This window comes from Echiichthys vipera (genome assembly GCF_963691815.1).
Source record: "Echiichthys vipera genome assembly, chromosome: 7".
Classification (NCBI taxonomy): Eukaryota; Metazoa; Chordata; class Actinopteri; order Perciformes; family Trachinidae; genus Echiichthys; species Echiichthys vipera.
Window position 1 is genome coordinate 1,362,807 of NC_139832.1, and position 25,985 is coordinate 1,388,791.

Genomic DNA, 25,985 nt, shown 5'->3' on the forward strand with positions numbered 1-25,985 from the left:
GCAGCATCGATCCCTGAAAGTTTTTTATTTTTCTTCCAAAAACTTTATTCAAAACATTTAGAAAAAACAAATACATGACAAACATATTCATAAGGTTCTTTTGACAATACAATAATAAAGTATTATAAACTATTATAAACTATTATAAAGTATTACAAAGTATTATAAAGTATTATAAAGTTTTATAAAGTATTATAAAGTATTACAAAGTATTATAAAGTATTATAAAGTTATATAAAGTATTATAAAGTATTATACAGTATTATAAAGTTATATAAAGTATTATAAAGTATTATACAGTATTATAAAGTTTTTCAAAGTATTATAAAGTATTATAAAGTTTTATAAAGTATTACAAAGTATTATAAAGTAGTATAAAGTATTATAAAGTTTTATAAAGTATTATAAAGTATTATAAAGTATTACAAAGTATTATAAAGTATTACAAAGTATCATAAAGTTTTATAAAGTTTTTCAAAGTTTTATAAAGTATTATAAAGTATTACAAAGTATTATAAAGTATTATAAAGTATTATAAAGTTTTATAAAGTATTATAAAGTATTATAAAGTATTACAAAGTATTATAAAGTATTACAAAGTATTATAAAGTTTTATAAAGTATTACAAAGTATTATAAAGTAGTATAAAGTATTATAAAGTTTTATAAAGTTTTTCAAAGTTTTATAAAGTATTATAAAGTATTATAAAGTTTTATAAAGTTTTATAAAGTATTATAAAATATTACAAAGTATTATAAAGTATTATAAAGTATTACAAAGTATTATAAAGTATTACAAAGTATTATAAAGTATTATAAAGTATTACAAAGTATTATAAAGTTGTATAAAGTATTATAAAGTTTTTCAAAGTATTATAAAGTATTATAAAGTTTTATAAAGTATTATAAAGTTTTATAAAGTTTTTCAAAGTATTACAAAGTATTATAAAGTATTACAAAGTATTATAAAGTATTATAAAGTATTATAAAGTTTTATAAAGTATTATAAAGTATTATAAAGTTTTATAAAGTATTTTAAAGTATCATAAAGTATTATAAAGTTTTATAAAGTATTATAAAGTATTATAAAGTTTTATAAACTATTATAAAGTATTACAAAGTATTACAAAGTATAAATAAATAAAGTAAAATAAATAAAAATATAAATAAAAAATTAAATACAATAATAAATACAATAATAAAGTATCACAAAGTATTATAAAGTAACAATAAAGTACATAAAAAAAAACAAAGACAAAACAAAAAATAACACAGAGATAAAATAAAGGACGCAGCGCATTTTTAATAAAGTACAAATATTTAAGGCTGTTTTTGTCAACAAAGGGAAAAACAGTTTAATTAGTGAGTAAACAAAGTGTTTAAAAATGTTATTTCATGTTTGTGCTTTAGTTCCATTCATCAATTTAACAAATATCTAAAATTCTCATCTCATCTTCAGCCTCTGATCCGGGATCAGGTCTCTGGCGCAGCAGCTCCAGCAGGGGACCCCAAACTTCCCTTTCCCGGGCCACATTAACCAGCTCTAACTGGGGGATCCTGAGGCGTTCCCAGGCCAGTGTGGAGATCTAATCTCTCCACCTGGTCCTGGGTCTTCCCCGAGGCCTCCTCCCAGCTGGACGTGCCTGGAACACCTCCCAATTTTACCAAAAGTTTTTGTATTTTATCCTCTTGTCAATAAAGTTTACCAGATGTTTTTGTATAATAAAGTTTACCAGATGTTTTTTTGTATTGTCAATAAAGTTTACCACATGTTTTTGAATAATGTCAATAAAAAAGTAACGGCTGTTTTTGTAGATTACCCCTTTATCATTAAAGTTTACCAGATGTTTTTGAATAATGTCAATAAAGTTTACCAGATGTTTTTGAATAATGTCAATAAAAAAGTAACGGCTGTTTTTGTAGATTACCCCTTCATCAATAAAGTTTACCAGATGTTTTTTGTAGATTACCCCTTTGTCAATAAAGTTTACCAGATGTTTTTGTATTTTATCCTTTTGTCAATAAAGTTTACCAGATGTTTTTGTGTATTGTCAATAAAGTTTACCAGATGTTTTTTGTGTATTGTCAATAAAGTTTACCAGATGTTTTTTGTGTATTGTCATTAAAGTTTACCAGATGTTTTTTGTGTATTGTCAATAACGTTTACCACACGTTTTTGTAAATGATCCTTTTGTCAATAAAGTTTACCGGATGTTTTTGTAAATGATCCTTTTGTCAATAAAGTTTAGCAGGTGTTTTTGTATTTTATCCTTTTGTCAATAAAGTTTACCAGATGTTTTTTGTGTTTTGTCAATAAAGTTTACCAGATGTTTTTTGTGTATTGTCAATAAAGTTTACTAGATGTTTTTTGTGTATTGTCAATAAATGATCCTTTTGTCAGTAAAAAAGTACCGGATGTTTTTGTAAACGATCCTTTTGTCAATAAAGTTTACCGGATGTTTTTGTAAACGATCCTTTTGTCAATAAATAAAAAAGTGCAGCGTGGTAGTGCGCCTGCGCAGTGGCCGGAGTCCTTGGCTGCTCGGCCTGTTTGTAGGTTACGGCTCCGGTGAAGGGACACGGACATCATGCAGAGTTGGACGCAGTTATACCGCTCTCTGGCCACGGTAAGGACCGGTACCATCAACCCGCTGACCCGTGTGTGTTGTCCGGAGCGGGAACCGACCTCTAACCGGTCCCATTAGCTGTCGGTTCCCGGGGACACTGGTGTTTTGGAACCCGGGGACGGGGCCTGGACGGCGGCTCAGCTAACAGCGCAGTGCCCCGGTGCAGCGCCAGACTCCGCTGGGTAAACGGGCGATTCACGGTTGTTATGGTTACTGGCGGAAAACTACGTCGTGTCACGCGTAATTAAAACATTATTTTATTTTATTATTCACCTATTTTTAATTCGGCCGCAGCAAAATTAACATAAAAAGGCGCAAATTTAAACAAAATGACGACTTTTGTTGTTGGAAGTTTGTTATTTTGAGAGATGCTAACGTTAGCTTAGTTTGTTGTGTTTGGGGATTATGACGTAACGTGAGACGTGTTCGCTAATGTTTAACGTTTTTACTGACGTTAGAAATAATATTTGTTATTTATTATATTTAGTTTATTGGTGTTTCAGTTGACAGCTCTCTTACTGCGCATGTTAGCATGCTAGCAGTTAGCATGGGTTACCTAACGGCTAACGGTGTTAGCTCGCGTCAGAGAACTTCTGACTGCGGCCTTTTCTCCTAAAATTACATTTAAATTCCACTTTATTTCTATTTATTTGTCTCATTTAAGAAGTTTATTAATGAAAACGCTTTTAATATCACACTCAGACGCGTTAGCTTTCCGGCTAGCTTAGCTGGGAAGGCTAAAGAGTTGCTACATGCTAACAGCTAGCACGTCTACATTGCTTAACATCTCTGCTGCTCAGTGCCCTTGAGCAAAACATGAAACCCCCAACCTGCTGCAGTAGAAACGTGTGCACAGAAGAACACGAGTGTGAATTTAACTAATTAATTTATTTCAGAAATGTTTAAAAAAGAATATAAAATTAAATTATTTCACTTTTAAGAGAAAAAAAACAACATAAAACAGAAGTTTTCACTTGTTTGATCCTTTTTTACACCTCAGTGATGCTTTAATCTGTCTTTTATTTACTTTATTTACTATTTATAAATCTAACTAATACACTTAAACACTTTATAAATAACATAAAAGTGGTTTTAATGGAGACGAACAGGAATAAAGTGGAAACTTTGAGCTCATTGATGCTTTAACTGTATTTACGTCGTCATAAATATCATTATTTTTAATTATTCTCACATTGATGCTTGTGAAATGTGAACATTGGATGAAACCGGGTTGTTGTTTCATTTTGTCGAGATGTTAAAGTCAAATGTTTTTACACAGATCTCTTTTTATGTATAAAAAAATATATATAAATGCTTAAATCAGACATTTTCCTCATGTTTTTATGAATAAAAGTTGCATAAATGAGGCTGTGAACGTGAAATGAAGGTTTGGTGTTTAAGTGCAGATTTAAAAGCATTTAAACAGATTTATTCAACAGTCTTCAGGTGAATTCAAATTCAAATCTGTAACTAATAAATATCACGACGGACGCGCTGATGACGGTGCTCACGCTTCTTATACCGTTTAATAAACACATCAAAGTGGTTTCCATGGAGACGAACAGGAATAAAGAGGAAACTTTGAGCTCATTTATACTTTAACTGTATTTACGTCGTCATAAATATCATTATTTTTAATCATCACATTTATAAGTTAAACACGTTTCCTTTTAAAATATTAAAAGTAAAAATAATAAAACAAACTTTTAGACTTTATTGAGTTTTCTGCACTGAAGTTTTTCTGACTTAAAACCTTTTATAACTTTTATTTTCCATTAATTAACTCAAACATTCACAATAGACTCTCATATTTTCAACGTTTTATCTCATAATTTAGACTTTTTATCTCATAATTTAGACATTTTATCATTAATTTAGACTTTTTATCTCATAATTTAGACATTTTATCTCTTAATTTAGACTTTTTATCTCATAATTTAGACTTTTTATCTCATAATTTAGACATTTTATCATTAATTTAGACTTTTTATCTCATAATTTAGACATTTTATCTCTTAATTTAGACTTTTTATCTCATAATTTAGACATTTTATCATTAATTTAGACTTTTTATCTCATAATTTAGACTTTTTATCTCATAATTTAGACATTTTATCATTAATTTAGACTTTTTATCTCATAATTTAGACATTTTATCTCTTAATTTAGACTTTTTATCTCATAATTTAGACTTTTTATCTCTTAATTTAGACTTTTTATCATTAATTTAGACTTTTTATCTCATAATTTAGACTTTTTATCTCATAATTTAGACTTTTTATCATTAATTTAGACTTTTTATCATTAATTTAGACTTTTTATCTCATAATTTAGACTTTTTATCATTAATTTAGACTTTTTATCATTAATTTAGACTTTTTATCTCTTAATATAGACTTTTTATCATTAATTTAGACTTTTTATCATTAATTTAGACTTTTTATCATTAATTTAGACTTTTTATCTCATAATTTAGACTTTTTATCTCATAATTTAGACTTTTTATCATTAATTTAGACTTTTTATCATTAATTTAGACTTTTTATCTCTTAATATAGACTTTTTATCATTAATTTAGACTTTTTATCATTAATTTAGACTTTTTATCATTAATTTAGACTTTTTATCTCATAATTTAGACTTTTTATCATTAATTTAGACTTTTTATCATAATTTACACGTTTTATTTCATAATTTAGACTTTTTATCTCATTATTGTGACTTTATATTATTTTGCATTCTCATAAAAATGAATGAAAATATCTGTTTTACTTTTTTAAAAATTACATTTTAAGTTTAAATTTCATTAAAAATGGATGTTTATTTCTCATGTTTTTACTGGTTATTTGTTGTTGTTTGTCAATATATATAATTTGTATTTATTTATATATATATATTTATATTTATTGATATATATATATAATATTTCAACTGTCTGAAGTAAAGTTTATTAAATTTAAAATAAAAACTTAAACGCAGAGAGAACATAGGGAGGGCTCTGTGTATAAATATGGTTTATTTATGTATAGTTAAGGTTATATGTAGATGTTTCTATGTAGGCCATATTATTTTTATTTCTTTTCTTTTATATATTATGTTATTTATAAAATTGTTTAACGTTTATTATTGTATACTTACAAATTGTAGATAAATCATAAAGATTACAGCAAATACTGAATAAGGGGTCGGATTAAATAAGAGTAATTTATATTTATGTCACGTTTCTTTCTCTTATTTGTGAACTAATTTAATTTGTATTTTTTTTAAGTGTCTGAAATAAATTCATAAAAAACTCCAGAACATAAAGAACTAAAAATCTAAAAAACACAAAGGAAATAATTTAAATAATCATGAGAAATTAGGGTCGACTTGAGCTCCTCCCTGACGCAGACGCAGACGTCACCTTTAAAGCGTCACCTTTGACGCAGACGCTGACGGCAGCTTCACCAAACCTGTTTTTACCAGTTTTCTTCTGCACACGGAACAAGGAAACGACACTGAAGGAAATACGCAAAACAAATAACAAAGGACGCCTTTGTGCCGCCCGAGAGTCGTCCAGGAAAATATGATTAAATGTGCACTTTTTATCAGGGCGCCCTCCCACTGTGCCTCCGTCCTGTGCCCCGTGCTTTAGGGTCCTTGTCCCCCCCTCCAGGCCCGTTTGTACTCACACTACCTGGGCCTCGGAGAATGCTTCTTGCTGCCTATACGTCATCACGCCGTAACACGTCACACGCATTGATGACGTCATGGCGATGCGTGGCTTTGTTTCCAGATCTTTCCGTAGACCTCGGAGTTTTTGTGCGTCTTGTCGACTGTTTTTGAATCTTTTCATCGACCAAATCTGCAGTAAACACTCCACCTCCGCATCACACCAACGTGAACCTTTCACCGCCATTGTTTGAAATGTCCGCGCATGGTCCCTCCTTCTTTTTTCTACGTCCCAACAGGCGCACAGGAAATGACCTCAGAACCGCCGTAGGCCTCGTGCTCGTACACGTGCGCACGCTCGTGCTCGTACACGTGCGCACGTGCTTTACTAAAGCCCACCTCTCCCAAACGGCCCGTGGACGGCAAGCGTTCCGCTCCTAGACGCGGTACGGTTGCACTCACACTGGTCAAACGAACCAGACTTTAGCCGTGGAACGTGCTGGGGCACGGGACGGAGGCACAGTGGGAGGTTGCCCTCAGAAATTAAACTATTTCAACTTTTATCCTCTTTAAATGTTGCTGACTGATAGATAATCCCTAACACCTCGCCCTTTCACAGACTGTATTGTATCGTGTGCGCGTGTGTGTAAGTACTCTTCTTGTCTCTTGTCGCCTCAGCGGAGCCACCACCTTCCCTGCAAACTGCACGGTGCCTCGGCGCTGTCCGTCAGAACCTACGCCGACAAAGCAGCAAGTAAGATCCCCCGTAACTCTTATCTTTTATTAACGACTTGTGAACTTTAGCCAGGTGTGCGGCGATGCTTACGTCCACGTTGAGCAGACGTTGCACCTCGTGCCGTGGACTGGATCTGATGTCTCTGTGATTAACGCCGCTGTGTTTGTCCTCCTGCAGTCGATGCAGACGTCACAGTGGTCGGCTCCGGTCCGGGCGGCTACGTCGCCGCCATCAAAGCCGCGCAGCTCGGCTTCAAGGTAAGCTGCCTTCAGAATAAACATCACACGTCGTCACATTGATGCAGAAATCTCACGGTGCGGGTTTCAACAAGAACCTCTTCCCCTAAAGAGCAACGAGCTGCAAACATGAACACAATGCAAATTAAATTAATGTTTATTTTCTTAATAAACGGACGTGAGAAGACATTTGCAAGCAAACTTCATTGACTTATTTATTGTATTTAAACTCAGGAACATAAAGAGGAATGACCTCTTTTGCAACAAAGCCGAGATAAAAACACAAAACATTTAAAAAATACATGAGCAAGTGAAATACCAGGAAGGTAAAATGATCCAAAAAATGATCCGATCCGTGAGTTTTTGGATCCGTTGCATGGTTTTTAAACCTGTAGTGTTGCAGCATCGTCTCAGCATCTAAATGTCGACATCTCTGCGTTGTGTGTTTGTTCACAGACGGTGTGTGTTGAGAAAAACAGCACGCTGGGGGGGACCTGTCTGAACGTGGGCTGCATCCCCTCCAAGGTAAGAAACCCAGAGGAGGATTAAAGGAAACACACGTGCGTCGGATTTAGGGTGTGACGTGTTGGATGGTGTTTTGTGTTTGCAGGCTCTGCTCAACAACTCCTACTTCTACCACCTGGCTCACGGAAAGGACTTTGAAAGCAGAGGCATCGAAAGTAAGAAAGTAAAGCGATGTTTTGTGTGTGTGTCTCAGTGGGTCAAACTAAATAATAACGGATCTCAGATAAGTTTCAGTTTCGTTTTCCCCGTTAGGAGTGGAAAACTTAAGCAAAATGACTGAAAACAGATGCAAAATGACTGAAAACAGATGCAAAATGACTGGAAACAGAAGCAAAATGACTCTCTCTCTCTCTCTCTCTCTCTCTCCCTCTCCCTCTCCCTCTCCCTCTCTCTCTCTCTCTCTCTCTCTCTCTCTCCCTCTCCCTCTCCCTCTCCCTCTCTCTCTCCCTCTCTCTCTCTCTCGCGTTCAGTTACAGGCATCTCGTTGAACCTGGAGAAGATGATGGCTCAGAAGAGCGGCGCCGTCAAAGCGCTGACGGGAGGAATCGCACATTTATTCAAACAGAACAAAGTCAGTGTCTCTCTCCCTCTCTCTCTGTCTCTCTCTCTCTGTGTCTCTCTCTCTCTGTCTTTCTTTCTCTAACATTAATGCCCCCCCCCCCCTTTCCTCAGGTGACCCACGTCAACGGTTACGGGAGGGTGACAGGTAAGAACCAGGTGACGGCGGTGGCGGCAGACGGCAGCGAGCAGGTCATCAACAGCAAGAACATCCTCATCGCCACCGGCTCTGAGGTCACGCCCTTCCCCGGGATCCAGGTACGACGTCCGGCTTTAGGCTCTGCACAGCAAAACCAAACATGTGCCACGTGAACATTTACGGGCCGCGGGGCACCTGCTCGTTAACGCACGTTACTGTGTGTGTCTTTCTGTCTGTCTGTCTGTCTGTGCGCGCACGCACACTGGGGAGCTGTTCCTCCTTCTCTTCCTCGTTCTTCCTCTTTCTTCTTCTTCCTTCTTCCTGCTCCTCTTTCTTCTTCTTCCTCTCCTCCTCCTCCTCCTCCTCCTCCTCTTCTTCCTCCTCTTCTTTAATCTTCTTCTTCCTATTCGTCCTCCTTTCTTCTTCTTCCTCTCTTCCTCCTCTTCTTTTTCCTCCTTCTTCCTTCTCCTCCTCCTCTTTCTCATTCTTCCTCTTCATCCTCCTCCTCCTCCTCTTCATCTTCCTGCTCCTCCTCCTCTTCTTCCTCTTCCTCCTTTTCTTCCTCCTCCTCTTTCTTCTTCCTCCTCCTCTTTCTTCTTCTTCCTCTCTTCTTCTTCCTCTCTTCCTCTTCTTCTTCTTCTTCTTCCTCCTGTATGAAGTGTTCATGTTGGTGCCGCGTGATAACTCGTTTTAATATCACAGAATCTCGTGGGACGGGACTTCGTCACGCCCCGGGTTTGAACCTGTGTGTGTGATGTTTTCAGATCGACGAGGACGTGGTGGTGTCGTCGACGGGCGCTCTGTCCCTGAAGAAAGTCCCAGAGGAGATGATCGTGATCGGAGCCGGAGTCATCGGCGTGGAGCTGGTAATAAACCCACACGTGCACGCAGAGCGAGCGTTCGACCCCGTGGTTCAGACGCACCGCTCGTTTCTGAGCCGGGTCCAATCTCAGCGTCGTCCGTCGCCGTCCGAGCGACGGAAACATGAAAACAATAAAGGCTTAAAAAGAACCAAACAATTACAAATGAAGCTGCAAAGCAGCCTCATGAAGCTGAACGGGCGTTAGAACGTTTAATTAAATGAAAAACAAACATTTAGAAGTAAACACTGATTTAATCCTTCAGTTTTTATTAGTTCTTTTATTTTTTATGTTTTTTACTGAACAAGTTTCTTAAAAATACAGTTTCTCTCTCGTGTTTTCTGTCAAATATATAAATTTATATTTTAATTTCTTGCATATTTATTTTATTAAATCAAAAATAATAAACAAACTGATTTATTTTAGAATCCAAAATCTAAATTAATTCACGATATAAATAAATAAAATTCAGAAACAAAATAAAAAAGAATAAATAATCAAATTAAATTAAAAAGGAAGTAAAGATTTATTTAATCATTAATCAAACGCTTCCTCTGTCATGATTTTATGTATTTTTATTTATTTATTATCTTTTTTTATTTTTTATTTTTTATTTTTTTTTGTTTAACTTTATTGAGAAAATATAAAAAAAAAACAGTTTCTCTCATGAATTTCTTGCATATTTATTTTATTAAATCAAAAATAATATAAATAATATTATAATATAAATAAATAAGCAAATAAAATAAAATTCAGAAACAAATTTAAAAAAAACAAAACAAAGTAAATTAATAAAAATGAAGAAAATACTTATTGTATCATTATTAATTAAACACTTCCTCTCATGATTTTATGTATTTTTATATTTGTTTTTTACATTTGTTTTGTTTTTCTTTACTGAACAAGTATTTTAGAAAAAATACAGTTTCTCTCATGTATTCCTATTTTCTTGCATATTTTTTTTTATTAAATTAAAGTAATATAAAAAATATAACAATATAAATAAATAAGCAAATAAAATAAAATTCAGAAACAGAAATTAAAAAATAATAAATAACAATTAAGTAAATTAATAAATAGGAAGTAAAGACTAATTTAATCATTATTAATTAAACGCTTCCTCTGTCATGATTTTATGTATTTTTATTTATTTATTTATTATCTTTATTTTATTTTACTTTTTACAATTTGTTTTTGTTTAACTCACTTAACTTTAACTTAACTTTACTGAACAAGTATTTAAAAAATACAGTTTCTCTCATGAATTTCTTGCATATTTATTTTATTTAATTAAAAATATTATAATATAAATAAATAAGCAAATAAAATAGAAATTAAATAAATAAACCATAAACCGACCTCTTCATACTCTGTGAGAATCATTTCTTTATATATTTAATATTTTATTTTACGTCATGTGTGAAGCCGTGTCTCTCTCTCACGCGCTCATGCTCCTCCCGTCCTGCAGGGGTCAGTGTGGCAGCGTCTGGGCTCCAAAGTCACGGCGGTGGAGTTCCTGGGCCACGTGGGCGGCATGGGCATCGACATGGAGATGTCCAAGACCTTCCAGCGCATTCTGCAGAAGCAGGGCTTAAAGTTCAAGCTCGGCACCAAGGTCATGGGCGCCACCAGGAGGCCCGACGGCAAGATCGACGTGGCGTGAGTCCACAAACCTTCAGGGTCATGAATGTGAGCGACGGCGGGCGCCCGTAACCTCCGTTAACGGCGTAACGTCTGTGTTTCAGCGTGGAGGCGGCGGCCGGAGGGAAGAACGAGACCCTGACGTGCGACGTGCTGCTCGTCTGTATCGGCAGACGACCTTTCACGCAAAACCTCGGGCTGGAGACGGTCGGCATCGAGCTGGACAACCGGGGACGCATCCCCGTCAACAACCGCTTCCAGACCAAAGTCCCCAGGTGACCACGAGCTCAGGGCGCCGCCCGGGGGACACGGCGACCCGTGGGCGTCCCGTGGGCGTCCCCCACGACTAAAACTCAACTTACATTAAATAAAAAATGCATTAAAATAAATTAAAGATATATTCAACAATGATAATAAAGACACAATAATGGTTTTAATGGTCTTTGTCGTCTCCGTCTCCTCCTCAGTATTCACGCCATCGGGGACGTGGTCGCCGGGCCGATGTTGGCGCACAAAGCCGAGGACGAGGGCATCATCTGCGTGGAGGGCATGGCGGGCGGCGCCGTGCACATCGACTACAACTGCGTCCCCTCCGTCATCTACACGCACCCCGAGGTGGCGTGGGTGGGCAAGACCGAGGAGCAGCTGAAGGAGGAGGTGAGAGGACGAGCGCCGTGATTAAGCCCCGCCCACAGAGACTTCCTGGTCCAATCAGGAAGCTCCAAAAGCGTCAGTTCTCTGAGCGTCCACTAGGGGCAGTTTCTCATTGACCCCCATGTTAAACAGGCCTGTTGAGTGTCAGCTAGCTTCTTGCCCTCGCTTCGCCCCGGAGGCTAGTTAGCATCATTAGCATGCTAACTCCGTCATCTGGACCTGGACTGAGGTCATTCGTGTGGTGGCGTTTCCCTAGTAACAAGATGGTTTGCACTTCGAGCGGCTGAACCAACAGATGGTTTAGGAACACACCGTACTAACGTTAGCTCTGTTATGCTAATTAGATAGCAGCACTTGCACCATGACGGCACACTAGATGCTAATCTGGTAGCGGCTGAACTCCTGTGTCGGTCTGTCGCCTTTTAAAAATCCCGTTACAAAAATAAAAATAAATAACTGCGTTCCCTCACACTCCCGTTTATCTAGTAGCGTGTTGTTAGCTTAGCCTAGCTCCCGGACGGTGGAGCTAATGTTGCTAATTCTGTAAATGTCAGCCAGATGCACGTACGCCCCTCCCCCCCAGCGTCACATACATGCCCTTTATTGGTCAGAGGAAATGAAGATCTGAAGCTGTGATTTTACAGTCTGACTCTTCCTCTTCTTCCTCCTCTCTTCTCTCCTCCCCTCTTCCTCCTCTCTCTCCTCCCCCTCTCTTCCTCCTCTCTTCTCTCCTCCCCTCTTCCTCCTCTCTCTCCTCCCCCTCTCTTCCTCCTCTCTTCTCACCTCCCCTCTTCCTCCTCTCTTCTCTCCTCTCTTCTCCTCCTCTTCCTCCTCCCCTCCTCCTCCCCTCTCTCCCCCTCCTCCTCTTCCTCAGGGCGTCCCGTACAGGGTCGGTAAGTTCCCCTTCGCAGCGAACAGTCGAGCGAAGACGAACGCCGACACTGACGGGATGGTGAAGATCCTGAGCCACAAGGAGACGGACAGGATGCTGGGAGCTCACATCGTCGGAACTGTGAGTGTGTGTGTGTGAGAGAGTGTGTGTGTGTGTTTGTGAGCATGTGTGCGTGTAAGAGATGTACTGCGTTCTGATTGGTTAAGAGCTGCCGTGTCTCTGCAGGGCGCCGGAGAGATGATCAACGAAGCAGCTTTGGCGATGGAGTACGGAGCGTCCTGTGAGGACGTCGCCAGAGTCTGCCACGCACATCCTGTACGCCCCGCACCACACACACACACACACACACACACACACACACACACACACACACACACACACACATCCTGTACGCCCCGCACCACACACACACACACACACACACACGTACACGCACACACACACACACACGCACGAACACACACACATCCTGTACGCCCCGCACCACACATACGCACACACGCACACACACACACACACACACACACACACACCAACGAACACACCCTGCACCGCACACACGCACACACACACACACACACACACACACACACACACACACACACACACACAAAGGAACACACCTTGCACCACACGCACGCACGCACACACACACACACCCTGTACGCCCCGCACCACACGCACACACACACACACACACACACACACGAACACACACACACACACACAGAAAATAAACGATACTTTAGTAAACAACACACCTCTCTCCCCCCTCCTCTCTCTCTCTCCCCCTCCTCTCTCACCCCCCCCCTCCTCTCTCACCCCCCCCCCCCTCCTCTCTCGCCCCCCCCCCTCCTCTCTCTCTCTCCCCCTCCTCTCTCGCCCCTCCTCTCTCTCTCTCTCGCCCCCCCCTCCTCTCCCCCCCCCTGCAGACGGTGTCGGAGGCCTTCAGGGAAGCGAACCTCGCCGCCTCCTTCGGTAAAGCCATAAACTTCTGATGACTCGGCTCCTTCTGTGAACGAGGGGACGTCACACACACACACACCTGCGTCCCCCGGGATTCTCCTGCTCGTGATCAACAGCTCTACAACAGTCAAATATAATTATTATTATTATTATTATTATTATTATGTTCTTTCATCGTTCTCCAGTAAACTATTAAAGGAGGCTTCGGGCGGTTCGTCACTGACTGCAGGTTCTTGCTTCTCAGAACAGATTGTGATTATTTACATTTACAGGACAGAGACGCGGTTTCTCCTGAAGAGGAAGTCGTTTCGTCTGGTTTCTCTGTTTGTCACAGAGCTGAACTCCTCCGCAGGAAGCTGCAGCGGCTTCACTTTACACGTTAAAGTTCCACAGGAAACAGACGTTAGCTGAGACGTTTCAGACCAAACAGTAAAGAAAATATAATAGTGGAAACATTTCTATATGTTAAAGTCGACTTATCGGCTTTTTAGAGCGTTTAAAACACGTTTCAGTCTCCATCCGTCGCCGACGTGAGTCTGAAAGCACCTTTATTTTTTTATTTAAAGATTAATTCTGCTGTAAAATCATCCTTGGGTCGTTTTCTGTACTTACAAACATCAAATACACCAAGGAAAAAGTTTTTTCTGTAACAACTATTAACGGAGAAATCCAGGAGAGACGCTAACAGCGGGATGTGGCTAACAGTGGTTAGCTCGGGGCAGCACGATGAAGGCATTCAAAGGTCTTTTTTAACCACTAATGCTGGTGAAAATAACAGCAAACCTCTGCAGCAGCATGAGAAGAGTCCCTACACACACAACAAAGCATCATCAGCGTAGTTAGTGAAGCCAGAGTTTATTAAAGAGTGTTTTAAAGACTTACCTACTGGCCCCTGTACCAGCTCCTCTCATAGTAAAGTCCATTACAGTGGAAGGAGCCCATTGATGCTTTGTTGTGTGTGTAGGGACTCTTCTCATGCTGCTGCAGAGGTTTGCTGTTATTTTCAGCAGCATTAGTGGTTAAAAAAGACCTTTGAATGCCTTCAACGTGCTGCCCCGAGCTAATCCCTGTTAGCCACGTCAGGCTGTTAGCATCTTTCCTGGATTTCTACCTTAATAGTTGTGACACGATTGTTATTTGTTGAGTTTAAGTGCAGAAAACGACCCTGGATGATTTCACGTGGTCGTTACTCTTGAATCTAAAGTCTGCAGAGTAAAGTTAAATCCTCTGAAGTGTCGGAGGAGCGGCAGGAAATGGATTTGACGACGTTTTGATTTGAATGTTCTTGTTTCTGTCGTCTCATTTATTCATTAACCACGTTTGGTTTTAACGACTTAAAGAGTCCTAAAGAGTTTTACAGTCGTGTCGAAGCAACGTGCAGGATTTAAGACCTGCACGGAGGAAACACACACACACACACACACACACACACACACACACACGCACACACACACACACACACACTCACACAGACACTCACACACACAGACACACACGCACACACACAGAGAGGACACACAGGCAGAGACGCACACAGACACACACACGCAGACACACACAGAGGACAGACACACTCACAGACACACACATACGCACACACACAGAAAGACAGACACACACACACACACTCACTCGCGCACACACACACAGACAGCCACATACGCACGCAGACACACACACTTACACACACAGACACACAGAGAGGAGGACACAGGCACGCACACACACACACACACAGGCAGACGCACGCACTCACACACACAGACACGTGCACACACATATACGCACACAGACACATACACACACACACACGCTGTGGCGTCCGCTTGTAGAAACCTTCTCGTGACCCGTTTCCTGCTCTGAATGCTTCGCTGTGATTGGCTGCAGCTTTTCTCCATTTAAACCAATAAAATCAGTTTTTCTCAGTTGAATAAAACGACTTTGTGTCATTTTTCTTTCTCTCTCTCCTCCGCGCCGCGTGTTTCATCACGTGTCTCACGTTTCTCTTCTCCAAAGGTCAAAGTTTAAAACCTCCCGTGTTGCCGTGGAAACGCTGCAGCGAGCGCGCTTCGATCACGCCGGCCGCCGCAGAAGCTCGGTTGTTTTTAATCTGATGACAAATCAAATGTGTTTAATCACCTCTGTGTTCGTGTCTCTGACCCGTGAGGTGGGTGAGTTTGATCCAGCGGTCGTTTCACACATTTATAATAAAGTTAATTTAATCTTTTACGCAGGAAGTCGACTTTTCATCAAAGGAGTCACTTTATTTCTATGGCACCTTTAAAAACAGCAGTTAATAAAGTGCTTTAACAGCAAAAATCACAATTAACACAAAATAAAACAAACAAACGAGTGAACTTAAACGTAAATGACTCGTGTCAAAGTGCAGAAGACAAAGGAAACAGTTGAAGTTTAGTTTCTTTCAGCTTCTTGTTTTTGTCTAAATTTAATGTTAATCTTGTTCAGTTTACGTTTTGTTTGTGTTTAACGTCTCGCCGCTGTGCATTGTGGGTAATTCCTTCAGGTAAAGTCTTCAGAAAGCGTTGCTAAAGGGCAGAGGCGGTCCTAGAGTCTGTTTGGGCCCCGGACGAATGTTCACAGGGGGCCCCTCGCACCCCGCGTTCATCCCCGTAATGTTACAAATAGGTCAAAATGTCCAAACAGGTCTCCTCCGTCACTGGAAACGGCTTTTGTCACATGAACGTGAGCATTTCCTGGTCTTCTGGCGAGCGGCGTCTCTGATGAAGCGCTCAGGAAGTCGCAGGAGCGCCCTCCGACACGTGCGAGTCTCGGTGTCCTGGATCTACGAAAAACTCTCGGGGGGGCAGGGGGGGGGGGGGTCTCGCTTCTCGACCATGAAACTGTCCCAAACATCATGTTTCCATCCTGACACGCCGCTGGAGCACGGACTCGCCATCAGCGTGCCTCAGACGTCCCGGGGAACGTGTCCGCAGAGTCTCACCTCACACCCTTTCAAAATAAGAGTTCCAGGTCGAAGAAAGCAAACGAACCGACGGCGACTTTAATTAAAGGGACACGGCACGAAAAACTCACTTTTTTAACTTTATTTCTTTAAATATTACGAGTTTTGTCTTAATTTATGACTTTCTCCCAAAAACATTTGGACTTTTTTCCTTAAAATATTAGTTTTTATCTTAATTTTATGACTTTTTCCCCAGAATATTATATTATATTACGACTTTTCTTTCTCTAAACACTAAAATAAGATTACGGACATTTTCTGTTACTCGTCACGAAGGGGAAATATAATAATATTACAGCAGCAAAGTGGATAAAAACAGAGAAGAAACAATAAATTCTCAGTAGATATAGAAATATATGAACAATACAAACACAGGGAAGTGTAAAATATAAGAATAACTGGAACAATATTATTAAATATTCACACACAGAGAAAAAAAAGATTAAAATTGAGTCTTTTTACACTGAGGTGAAAATTAAAGTGCAGTTGTCGTCGTTACGAGAGTCCGTCCGTCGCCTCCTTTGAGGCGGTTCTGTCCTTTCTTCACGTCTCATCACGCTTAATGAAACTTTGACCATGAGGAACTCCGAGTCTCCGCCCGCGGCTCCAGAAGCACCTTCGCACAGGTGCGTCCGGTCTGTCCAACGAGCCAATCAGAGCGCTTCCTGCAGCGGCTCGAACACAGACGTCGTTTGTTTGTTTGTTGTAAATGTTTCACTGACGTCATCGTGGAAAAGGGTTTTGCAGCAACACGGAGAAAAAAGACAAAATATTTCACAAAAAAACATTTAAAGTAATAAAGTAGAAGTAAAAAAAGTGAGTTTGTCCCTTTAATGAACGGAGCGACGACTGCAACAGGAAGTCGCTGCTTTTCTGAGACACGACGTCTTTGAAGAACTGGTATTTTAACGACTCCACCTCTGTTTGATCTGCGCGTGTGTGTGTGTGTGTGTGTGTGTGTGTGTGTGTGTGTGTGTGTGTGTGTGTGTGTGTTCAGCAGGTGTGTGTGTGTGTGTGTGTGTGTGTGTGTGTGTGTGTTCAGCAGGTGTGTGTGTGTGTGTGTGTGTTCAGCAGGTGTGTGTGTGTGTGTGTTCAGCAGGTGTGTGTGTGTGTGTGTGTGTTCAGCAGGTGTGTGTGTGTGTGTGTGTTCAGCAGGTGTGTGTGTGTGTGTGTGTGTGTGTGTTCAGCAGGTGTGTGTGTGTGTGTGTTCAGCAGGTGTGTGTGTGTGTGTGTGTGTTCAGCAGGTGTGTGTGTGTGTGTGTGTGTGTTCAGCAGGTGTGTGTGTGTGTGTGTGTGTGTTCAGCAGGTGCGGCGCTGCAGGTGAACTCAGAAGATGGAGTGAAGTTGAGAAAACGACAGGAAAGAAAATTTGAAGCCGTCTGAACAAAAGGAGAAGAATGAGGTTTAAATAAACACACACACACACAGGTACGTTAATGCTTCTTTATTATTATTATTATTATTATTATTATTGTTTTTGTGTGTTTGTTGTTTTCACTTCTTCATGTTTGTTTCGAGCTCGTGTCGTTTGAACTTTCTTCTCTTTCTCGTTTGTTTTTTCTTTTCTTTTGTTTTTGTTTCAAAACTTTAAAATAAGAAACAAACAACGAAGACGAGACGAACGTGAAGAAAGGGTGAAAATAAAAACAGATAAACAAATAAAGGAGCGGACGGACGCACTGTTGTTTCAGTGGAAAAAAAGTTTGAAGATAGCGACAAAAAAAAGGTGATATATTGTCAAAAAGTCGTAATATTTTATTTAAAAAACACGGAAGATTGCGACAAAAAAAGTTTAAATATTTTAAGGAAAAAGTTTTTCTATTAACTAACTATAAAAAGTCGTAATATTTTAAGAGAAAAAGTCGGAAGATAGCAACAAAAACATCGTAGCATTTATAGAAAAAAGACGGAAGATTTTGTGAAAAAAAGTCTCTTGTTTCAGTAAAATAATTATAATATAATAATAATAATAAAGAAGATTGCAATTCCGTTAGCGCGTAGATCAGGGGTGTCAAACTCACTCGACTAAAAACAAAACACCAGGACAAGAACAAGGAGCTGCACTGGAAATGTTCAACGTTTCACATCTGGAGAGAAGGAGACATTCACGTTTACAGTGTGAAGTTTTTAATTTGACCTGTGAGCTGGAGCTTGACACCTCGGGATCGGTGACGCACGAGTTCAAAGAACACCTCACTAATGGTGTCAGGTCCACTGTTAGCATGGCATAGCATAGCATAGCTAACTACACAGCTAACAGCCATGTTTAGCATCACAACAGTGATTTATTATCTGAGGTGTTCATGTTAGCATTAGCGACGTTAGCTTAGCTGACTTTGTTGCGGAAAAGGTCTCAAAAATGGACGTGAATCTGTTTCATCGCATTTTAAAAATAACAAAGCTGCTGAATTTCTTACGCGGAACATTTCTGCGTGGAAATTGTGTTTCTGGATGTGTCTCTAGGTTCTGTCTGGACGTGTCTCCAGGTTCTGTCTGGACGTGTCTCTAGGTTCTCTCTGGACGTGTCTCTAGGTTCTGTCTGGACGTGTCTCTAGGTTCTGTCTGGACATGTCTCTAGGTTCTGTCTGGACGTGTCTCTAGGTTCTGTCTGGACGTGTCTCCAGGTTCTGTCTGGACGTGTCTCTAGGTTCTGTCTGGACGTGTCTCTAGGTTCTGGTTCTGTCTGGAAGTGTCTCTAGGTTCTGTCTGGACGTGTCTCCAGGTTCTGTCTGGACGTGTCTCCGGTTCTGTCTGGACGTGTCACTAGGTTCTGTCTGGACGTGTCTCTAGGTTCTGGTTCTGTCTGGACGTGTCTCTAGGTTCTGGTTCTGTCTGGACGTGTCTCCGGTTCTGTCTGGACGTGTCTCCAGGTTCTGTCTGGACGTGTCTCCGTGTTCTGTCTGGACGTGTCTCCGGTTCTGTCTGGACGTGTCTCCAGGTTCTGTCTGGACGTGTCTCTGGTTCTGTCTGGACGTGTCTCCAGGTTCTGTCTGGACGTGTCTCCAGGTTCTGTCTGGACGTGTCTCTGGTTCTGTCTGGACGTGTCTCCAGGTTCTGTCTGGACGTGTCTCTAGGTTCTGTCTGGACGTGTCTCCTGGTTCTGTCTGGACGTGTCTCTGGGTTCTGTCTGGACGTGTCTCCTGGTTCTGTCTGGACGTGTCTCTGGGTTCTGTCTGGACGTGTCTCCTGGTTCTGTCTGGACGTGTCTCTGGGTTCTGTCTGGACGTGTCTCTGGGTTCTGTCTGGACGTGTCTCCAGGTTCTGTCTGGACGTGTCTCCAGGTTCTGTCTGGACGTGTCTCTGGGTTCTGTCTGGACGTGTCTCCAGGTTCTGTCTGGACGTGTCTCCAGGTTCTGTCTGGACATGTCTCCAGGTTCTGTCTGGACGTGTCTCTGGGTTCTGTCTGGACGTGTCTCTAGGTTCTGTCTGGACGTGTCTCTAGGTTCTGTCTGGACGTGTCTCCAGGTTTTGTCTGGATGTGTCTCTAGGTTCTGTCTGGACGTGTCTCCAGGTTCTGTCTGGACGTGTCTCCAGGTTCTGTCTAGACGTGTCTCCAGGTTCTGTCTGACGTGTCTCCAGGTTCTGTCTGGACGTGTCTCTAGGTTCTGTCTGGACGTGTCTCTAGGTTCTGTCTGGATGTGTCTCTAGGTTCTGTCTGGACGTGTCTCCAGGTTCTGTCTGGATGTGTCTCTAGGTTCTGTCTGGACGTGTCTCCAGGTTCTGTCTGGACGTGTCTCCAGGTTCTGTCTGGACGTGTCTCCAGGTTCTGTCTGGACGTGTCTCTAGGTTCTGTCTGGACGTGTCTCTAGGTTCTGTCTGGACGTGTCTCCAGGTTCTGTCTGGACGTGTCTCTAGGTTCTGTCTGGACGTGTCTCCAGGTTCTGTCTGGGCGTGTCCCCAGGTTCTGTCTGGACGTGTCTCTAGGTTCTGTCTAGACGTGTCTCTAGGTTCTGTCTGGACGTGTCTCCAGGTTCTGTCTGGACGTGTCTCCGGGTTCTGTCTGGACGTGTCTCTAGGTTCTGTCTGGACGTGTCTCTAGGTTCTGTCTGGACGTGTCTCTAGGTTCTGTCTGGACGTGTCTCTGGGTTCTGTCTGGACGTGTCTCTAGGTTCTGTCTGGACGTGTCTCCGGTTCTGTCTGGACGTGTCTCCAGGTTATGTCTGGACGTGTCTCTGGGTTCTGTCTGGACGTGTCTCTAGGTTCTGTCTGGACGTGTCTCCGGTTCTGTCTGGACGTGTCTCTAGGTTCTGTCTGGACGTGTCTCTGGGTTCTGTCTGGACGTGTCTCTAGGTTCTGTCTGGACGTGTCTCCGGTTCTGTCTGGACGTGTCTCTAGGTTCTGTCTGGACGTGTCTCTAGGTTCTGTCTAGACGTGTCTCTAGGTTCTGTCTGGACGTGTCTCCGGGTTCTGTCTGGACGTGTCTCTAGGTTCTGTCTAGACGTGTCTTTGGTTCTGTCTGGACGTGTCTCTAGGTTCTGTCTAGACGTGTCTCTAGGTTCTGTCTGGACGTGTCTCCAGGTTCTGTCTGGACGTGTCTCCGGGTTCTGTCTGGACGTGTCTCTAGGTTCTGTCTGGACGTGTCTCTAGGTTCTGTCTGGACGTGTCTCTGGGTTCTGTCTGGACGTGTCTCTAGGTTCTGTCTGGACGTGTCTCCGGTTCTGTCTGGACGTGTCTCCAGGTTATGTCTGGACGTGTCTCTGGTTCTGTCTGGACGTGTCTCTAGGTTCTCTCTGGACGTGTCTCTAGGTTCTGTCTGGACGTGTCTCTAGGTTCTGTCTGGACATGTCTCTAGGTTCTGTCTGGACGTGTCTCTAGGTTCTGTCTGGACGTGTCTCCAGGTTCTGTCTGGACGTGTCTCTAGGTTCTGTCTGGACGTGTCTCTAGGTTCTGGTTCTGTCTGGAAGTGTCTCTAGGTTCTGTCTGGACGTGTCTCCAGGTTCTGTCTGGACGTGTCTCCGGTTCTGTCTGGACGTGTCACTAGGTTCTGTCTGGACGTGTCTCTAGGTTCTGGTTCTGTCTGGACGTGTCTCTAGGTTCTGGTTCTGTCTGGACGTGTCTCCGGTTCTGTCTGGACGTGTCTCCAGGTTCTGTCTGGACGTGTCTCCGTGTTCTGTCTGGACGTGTCTCCGGTTCTGTCTGGACGTGTCTCCAGGTTCTGTCTGGACGTGTCTCTGGTTCTGTCTGGACGTGTCTCCAGGTTCTGTCTGGACGTGTCTCCAGGTTCTGTCTGGACGTGTCTCTGGTTCTGTCTGGACGTGTCTCCAGGTTCTGTCTGGACGTGTCTCTAGGTTCTGTCTGGACGTGTCTCCTGGTTCTGTCTGGACGTGTCTCTGGGTTCTGTCTGGACGTGTCTCTAGGTTCTGTCTGGACGTGTCTCTAGGTTCTGTCTGGACGTGTCTCCAGGTTTTGTCTGGATGTGTCTCTAGGTTCTGTCTGGACGTGTCTCCAGGTTCTGTCTGGACGTGTCTCCAGGTTCTGTCTAGACGTGTCTCCAGGTTCTGTCTGACGTGTCTCCAGGTTCTGTCTGGACGTGTCTCTAGGTTCTGTCTGGACGTGTCTCTAGGTTCTGTCTGGATGTGTCTCTAGGTTCTGTCTGGACGTGTCTCCAGGTTCTGTCTGGATGTGTCTCTAGGTTCTGTCTGGACGTGTCTCCAGGTTCTGTCTGGACGTGTCTCCAGGTTCTGTCTGGACGTGTCTCCAGGTTCTGTCTGGACGTGTCTCTAGGTTCTGTCTGGACGTGTCTCTAGGTTCTGTCTGGACGTGTCTCCAGGTTCTGTCTGGACGTGTCTCTAGGTTCTGTCTGGACGTGTCTCCAGGTTCTGTCTGGGCGTGTCCCCAGGTTCTGTCTGGACGTGTCTCTAGGTTCTGTCTAGACGTGTCTCTAGGTTCTGTCTGGACGTGTCTCCAGGTTCTGTCTGGACGTGTCTCCGGGTTCTGTCTGGACGTGTCTCTAGGTTCTGTCTGGACGTGTCTCTAGGTTCTGTCTGGACGTGTCTCTGGGTTCTGTCTGGACGTGTCTCTAGGTTCTGTCTGGACGTGTCTCCGGTTCTGTCTGGACGTGTCTCCAGGTTATGTCTGGACGTGTCTCTGGGTTCTGTCTGGACGTGTCTCTAGGTTCTGTCTGGACGTGTCTCCGGTTCTGTCTGGACGTGTCTCTAGGTTCTGTCTGGACGTGTCTCTGGGTTCTGTCTGGACGTGTCTCTAGGTTCTGTCTGGACGTGTCTCCGGTTCTGTCTGGACGTGTCTCTAGGTTCTGTCTGGACGTGTCTCTAGGTTCTGTCTAGACGTGTCTCTAGGTTCTGTCTGGACGTGTCTCCGGGTTCTGTCTGGACGTGTCTCTAGGTTCTGTCTAGACGTGTCTTTGGTTCTGTCTGGACGTGTCTCTAGGTTCTGTCTAGACGTGTCTCTAGGTTCTGTCTGGACGTGTCTCCAGGTTCTGTCTGGACGTGTCTCCGGGTTCTGTCTGGACGTGTCTCTAGGTTCTGTCTGGACGTGTCTCTAGGTTCTGTCTGGACGTGTCTCTGGGTTCTGTCTGGACGTGTCTCTAGGTTCTGTCTGGACGTGTCTCCGGTTCTGTCTGGACGTGTCTCCAGGTTATGTCTGGACTTGTCTCTAGGTTCTGTCTAGACGTGTCTCTAGGTTCTGTCTGGACATGTCTCCAGGTTCTGTCTGGACGTGCCTCCAGGTTCTGTCTGGACGTGTCTCCAGGTTCTGTCTGGACGTGTCTCCGGTTCTGTCTGGACGTGTCTCCAGGTTATGTCTGGACTTGTCTCTAGGTTCTGTCTAGACGTGTCTCTAGGTTCTGTCTGGACATGTCTCCAGGTTCTGTCTGGACGTGCCTCCAGGTTCTGTCTGGACGTGTCTCCAGGTTCTGTCTGGACGTGTCTCCGGTTCTGTCTGGACGTGTCTCCAGGTTCTGTCTGGACGTGTCTCCGGTTCTGTCTGGACGTGTCTCTAGGTTCTGTCTGGACGTGTCTCCGGGTTCTGTCTGGACGTGTCTCTAGGTTCTGTCTGGACGTGTCTCTAGGTTCTGTCTGGACGTGTCTCTGGGTTCTGTCTGGACGTGTCTCTAGGTTCTGTCTGGACGTGTCTCCGGTTCTGTCTGGACGTGTCTCCAGGTTCTGTCTGGACGTGTCTCTAGGTTCTGTCTAGACGTGTCTCTAGGTTCTGTCTGGACATGTCTCCAGGTTCTGTCTGGACGTGCCTCCAGGTTCTGTCTGGACGTGTCTCCAGGTTCTGTCTGGACGTGTCTCTAGGTTCTGTCTGGACGTGTCTCCAGGTTCTGTCTGGACGTGTCTCCAGGTTCTGTCTGGACGTGTCTCCGGTTCTGTCTAGACGTGTCTCCAGGTTCTGTCTGGACGTGTCTCTAGGTTCTGTCTGGACGTGTCTCCAGGTTCTGTCTGGACGTGTCTCTGGTTCTGTCTGGACGTGTCTCCAGGTTCTGTCTGGACGTGTCTCCAGGTTCTGTCTGGACGTGTCTCCAGGTTCTGTCTGGACGTGTCTCTAGGTTCTGTCTGGACGTGTCTCCAGGTTCTGTCTGGACGTGTCTCTGGTTCTGTCTGGACGTGTCTCCAGGTTCTGTCTGGACGTGTCTCTAGGTTCTGGTTCTGTCTAGACGTGTCTCCAGGTTCTGTCTGGACGTGTCTCCGGTTCTGTCTGGACGTGTCTCCAGGTTCTGTCTGGACGTGTCTCTAGGTTCTGTCTGGACGTGTCTCCGGTTCTCTCTGGACGTGTCTCTAGGTTCTGTCTGGACGTGTCTCTAGGTTCTGTCTGGACATGTCTCTAGGTTCTGTCTGGACGGGTCTCTAGGTTCTGTCTGAACGTGTCTCTAGGTTCTGTCTGGACGTGTCTGCAGGTTCTGGTTCTGTCTGGACGTGTCTCCAGGTTCTGTCTGGACGTGTCTCTAGGTTCTGGTTCTGGTTCTGTCTGGACGTGTCTCCAGGTTCTGTCTGGACGTGTCTGAAGGTTCTGGTTCTGTCTGGACGTGTCTCCAGGTTCTGTCTGGACGTGTCTCTAGGTTCTGGTTCTGGTTCTGTCTGGACGTGTCTCTAGGTTCTGGTTCTGGTTCTGTCTGGACGTGTCTCCAGGTTCTGTCTGGACGTGTCTGAAGGTTCTGGTTCTGTCTGGACGTGTCTCCAGGTTCTGTCTGGACGTGTCTCTAGGTTCTGGTTCTGGTTCTGTCTGGACGTGTCTCTAGGTTCTGGTTCTGGTTCTGTCTGGACGTGTCTCCAGGTTCTGTCTGGACGTGTCTGAAGGTTCTGGTTCTGTCTGGACGTGTCTCCAGGTTCTGTCTGGACGTGTCTCCAGGTTCTGTCTGGACGTGTCTGAAGGTTCTGGTTCTGTCTGGACGTGTCTCTAGGTTCTGTCCGGACGTGTCTCCAGGTTCTGTCCGGACGTGTCTCCAGGTTCTGGTTCTGTTGTTTCGGTCGGTTTCGTGCAGAAGCTTCAGGTCGTTCTGTTTAAAGCTTCAGGTGTTTACTGTCACACAGACACAAGGCTGAAAAACAGGTTTACACAAACAACCGAGAGCTGTTTACACACACACACACACACACACACACACACAGACACACACACACACACACACAGACACACACACACACACACACACACACACGCACACACACACACAGACACGCACACACACACACACACACACACACACACACACACACACAGACACAGACACACACACACACACACACACACACACACACACACACACACACACACACACACACACACACACACACACACACACAGACACGCACACACACACACACACACACACACACACAGACACACACACACACACACACACACACACACACACACACACACACACACACACACACACACACACACACACAAACATTTGATCAACCTCGACTTAGTGAGAAAAACAAACACGTCAGACGGTCGTTTTGTTCGAGACATTAAAGGTTTTACAGGTATTAATAATAATAATAATAATAATAATAATAATAGTCCTGACGACGACGACAAACCGGAGTTTGTTTCAGAACGAACGTCGTTTGTTATTCCTGATCTCCGGACACGAGTCCGATCCTCCCGGAGTTTAAAGCTACGACGTCGGAACGTTCCCGAACGTTTACGTCGAACGTGAAACATCAGATACGATCATGAACACGTGATCCCGCAGGAAAAGGTTACGTTAAAATCTGTGATGAACGTTACAGGAAGCAAAACAGGCGCGATGTTCAGAGGAAAGAGTCGGGAGATGTGCAGAAAAAAAGTCGGAGATTGTGACAAAAAAAGTCGTAACATTTAAAGAACAAAAGTCAGAATATTATGACAGAAAAGTTGTTTGGAGAAAAGTGTTGTAAGATGTTAGAACCAGGGATCGAACCGGTGACTCGGCCCTGACCCGTTAAAGTGTGTGTGTGTGTGTTTTAGGGGAAAGGACGTTAAAAGTGTTCTGAACGTTACAGGAAACAAAACAAAATGGCGTCTGTCGTTCAAACCTCTGCCTGTGTGAGTGAACAGAGACGCTGATT

The 25,985-nt window shown here is 43.0% G+C and overlaps 2 protein-coding genes across 2 annotated transcripts in view; both read left to right on the plus strand.

The window, feature by feature from the left end:
• Nucleotides 1-2,509: 2,509 nt before the first annotated feature.
• On the plus strand, nt 2,510-15,018 carry dld (deltaD). The gene is made up of 14 exons (XM_083916501.1): nt 2,510-2,626; nt 6,956-7,031; nt 7,191-7,270; nt 7,706-7,774; nt 7,860-7,929; nt 8,245-8,345; nt 8,447-8,590; nt 9,236-9,337; nt 10,800-10,990; nt 11,077-11,247; nt 11,440-11,629; nt 12,501-12,638; nt 12,744-12,833; nt 13,451-15,018. The coding sequence occupies exons 1-14, from the start codon at nt 2,588-2,590 to the stop codon at nt 13,514-13,516; spliced, it is 1,527 nt and encodes a 508-aa protein (XP_083772627.1). The 5' UTR covers nt 2,510-2,587; the 3' UTR covers nt 13,517-15,018.
• A 2,840-nt stretch (nt 15,019-17,858) lies between these two features.
• Nucleotides 17,859-25,985, plus strand: part of syt8 (synaptotagmin VIII) — a 25,578-nt gene continuing 17,451 nt past the window's right edge. The window contains exon 1 of the mRNA XM_083916795.1: nt 17,859-17,895. The gene's annotated coding sequence lies outside the window, so the exon portion shown is untranslated. The remainder of the gene's footprint in view (nt 17,896-25,985) is intronic.

Coding starts and splice junctions, on each gene's coding strand:
- dld (XM_083916501.1), top strand. CDS start 2,588: ATGCAGAGTTGGACGCAGTTATACCGCTCTCTGGCCACG. Junction 7,271..7,705: donor CCGCGCAGCTCGGCTTCAAG/GTAAGCTGCCTT, acceptor GTTTGTTCACAG/ACGGTGTGTGTTGAGAAAAA. Junction 10,991..11,076: donor GACGGCAAGATCGACGTGGC/GTGAGTCCACAA, acceptor TCTGTGTTTCAG/CGTGGAGGCGGCGGCCGGAG.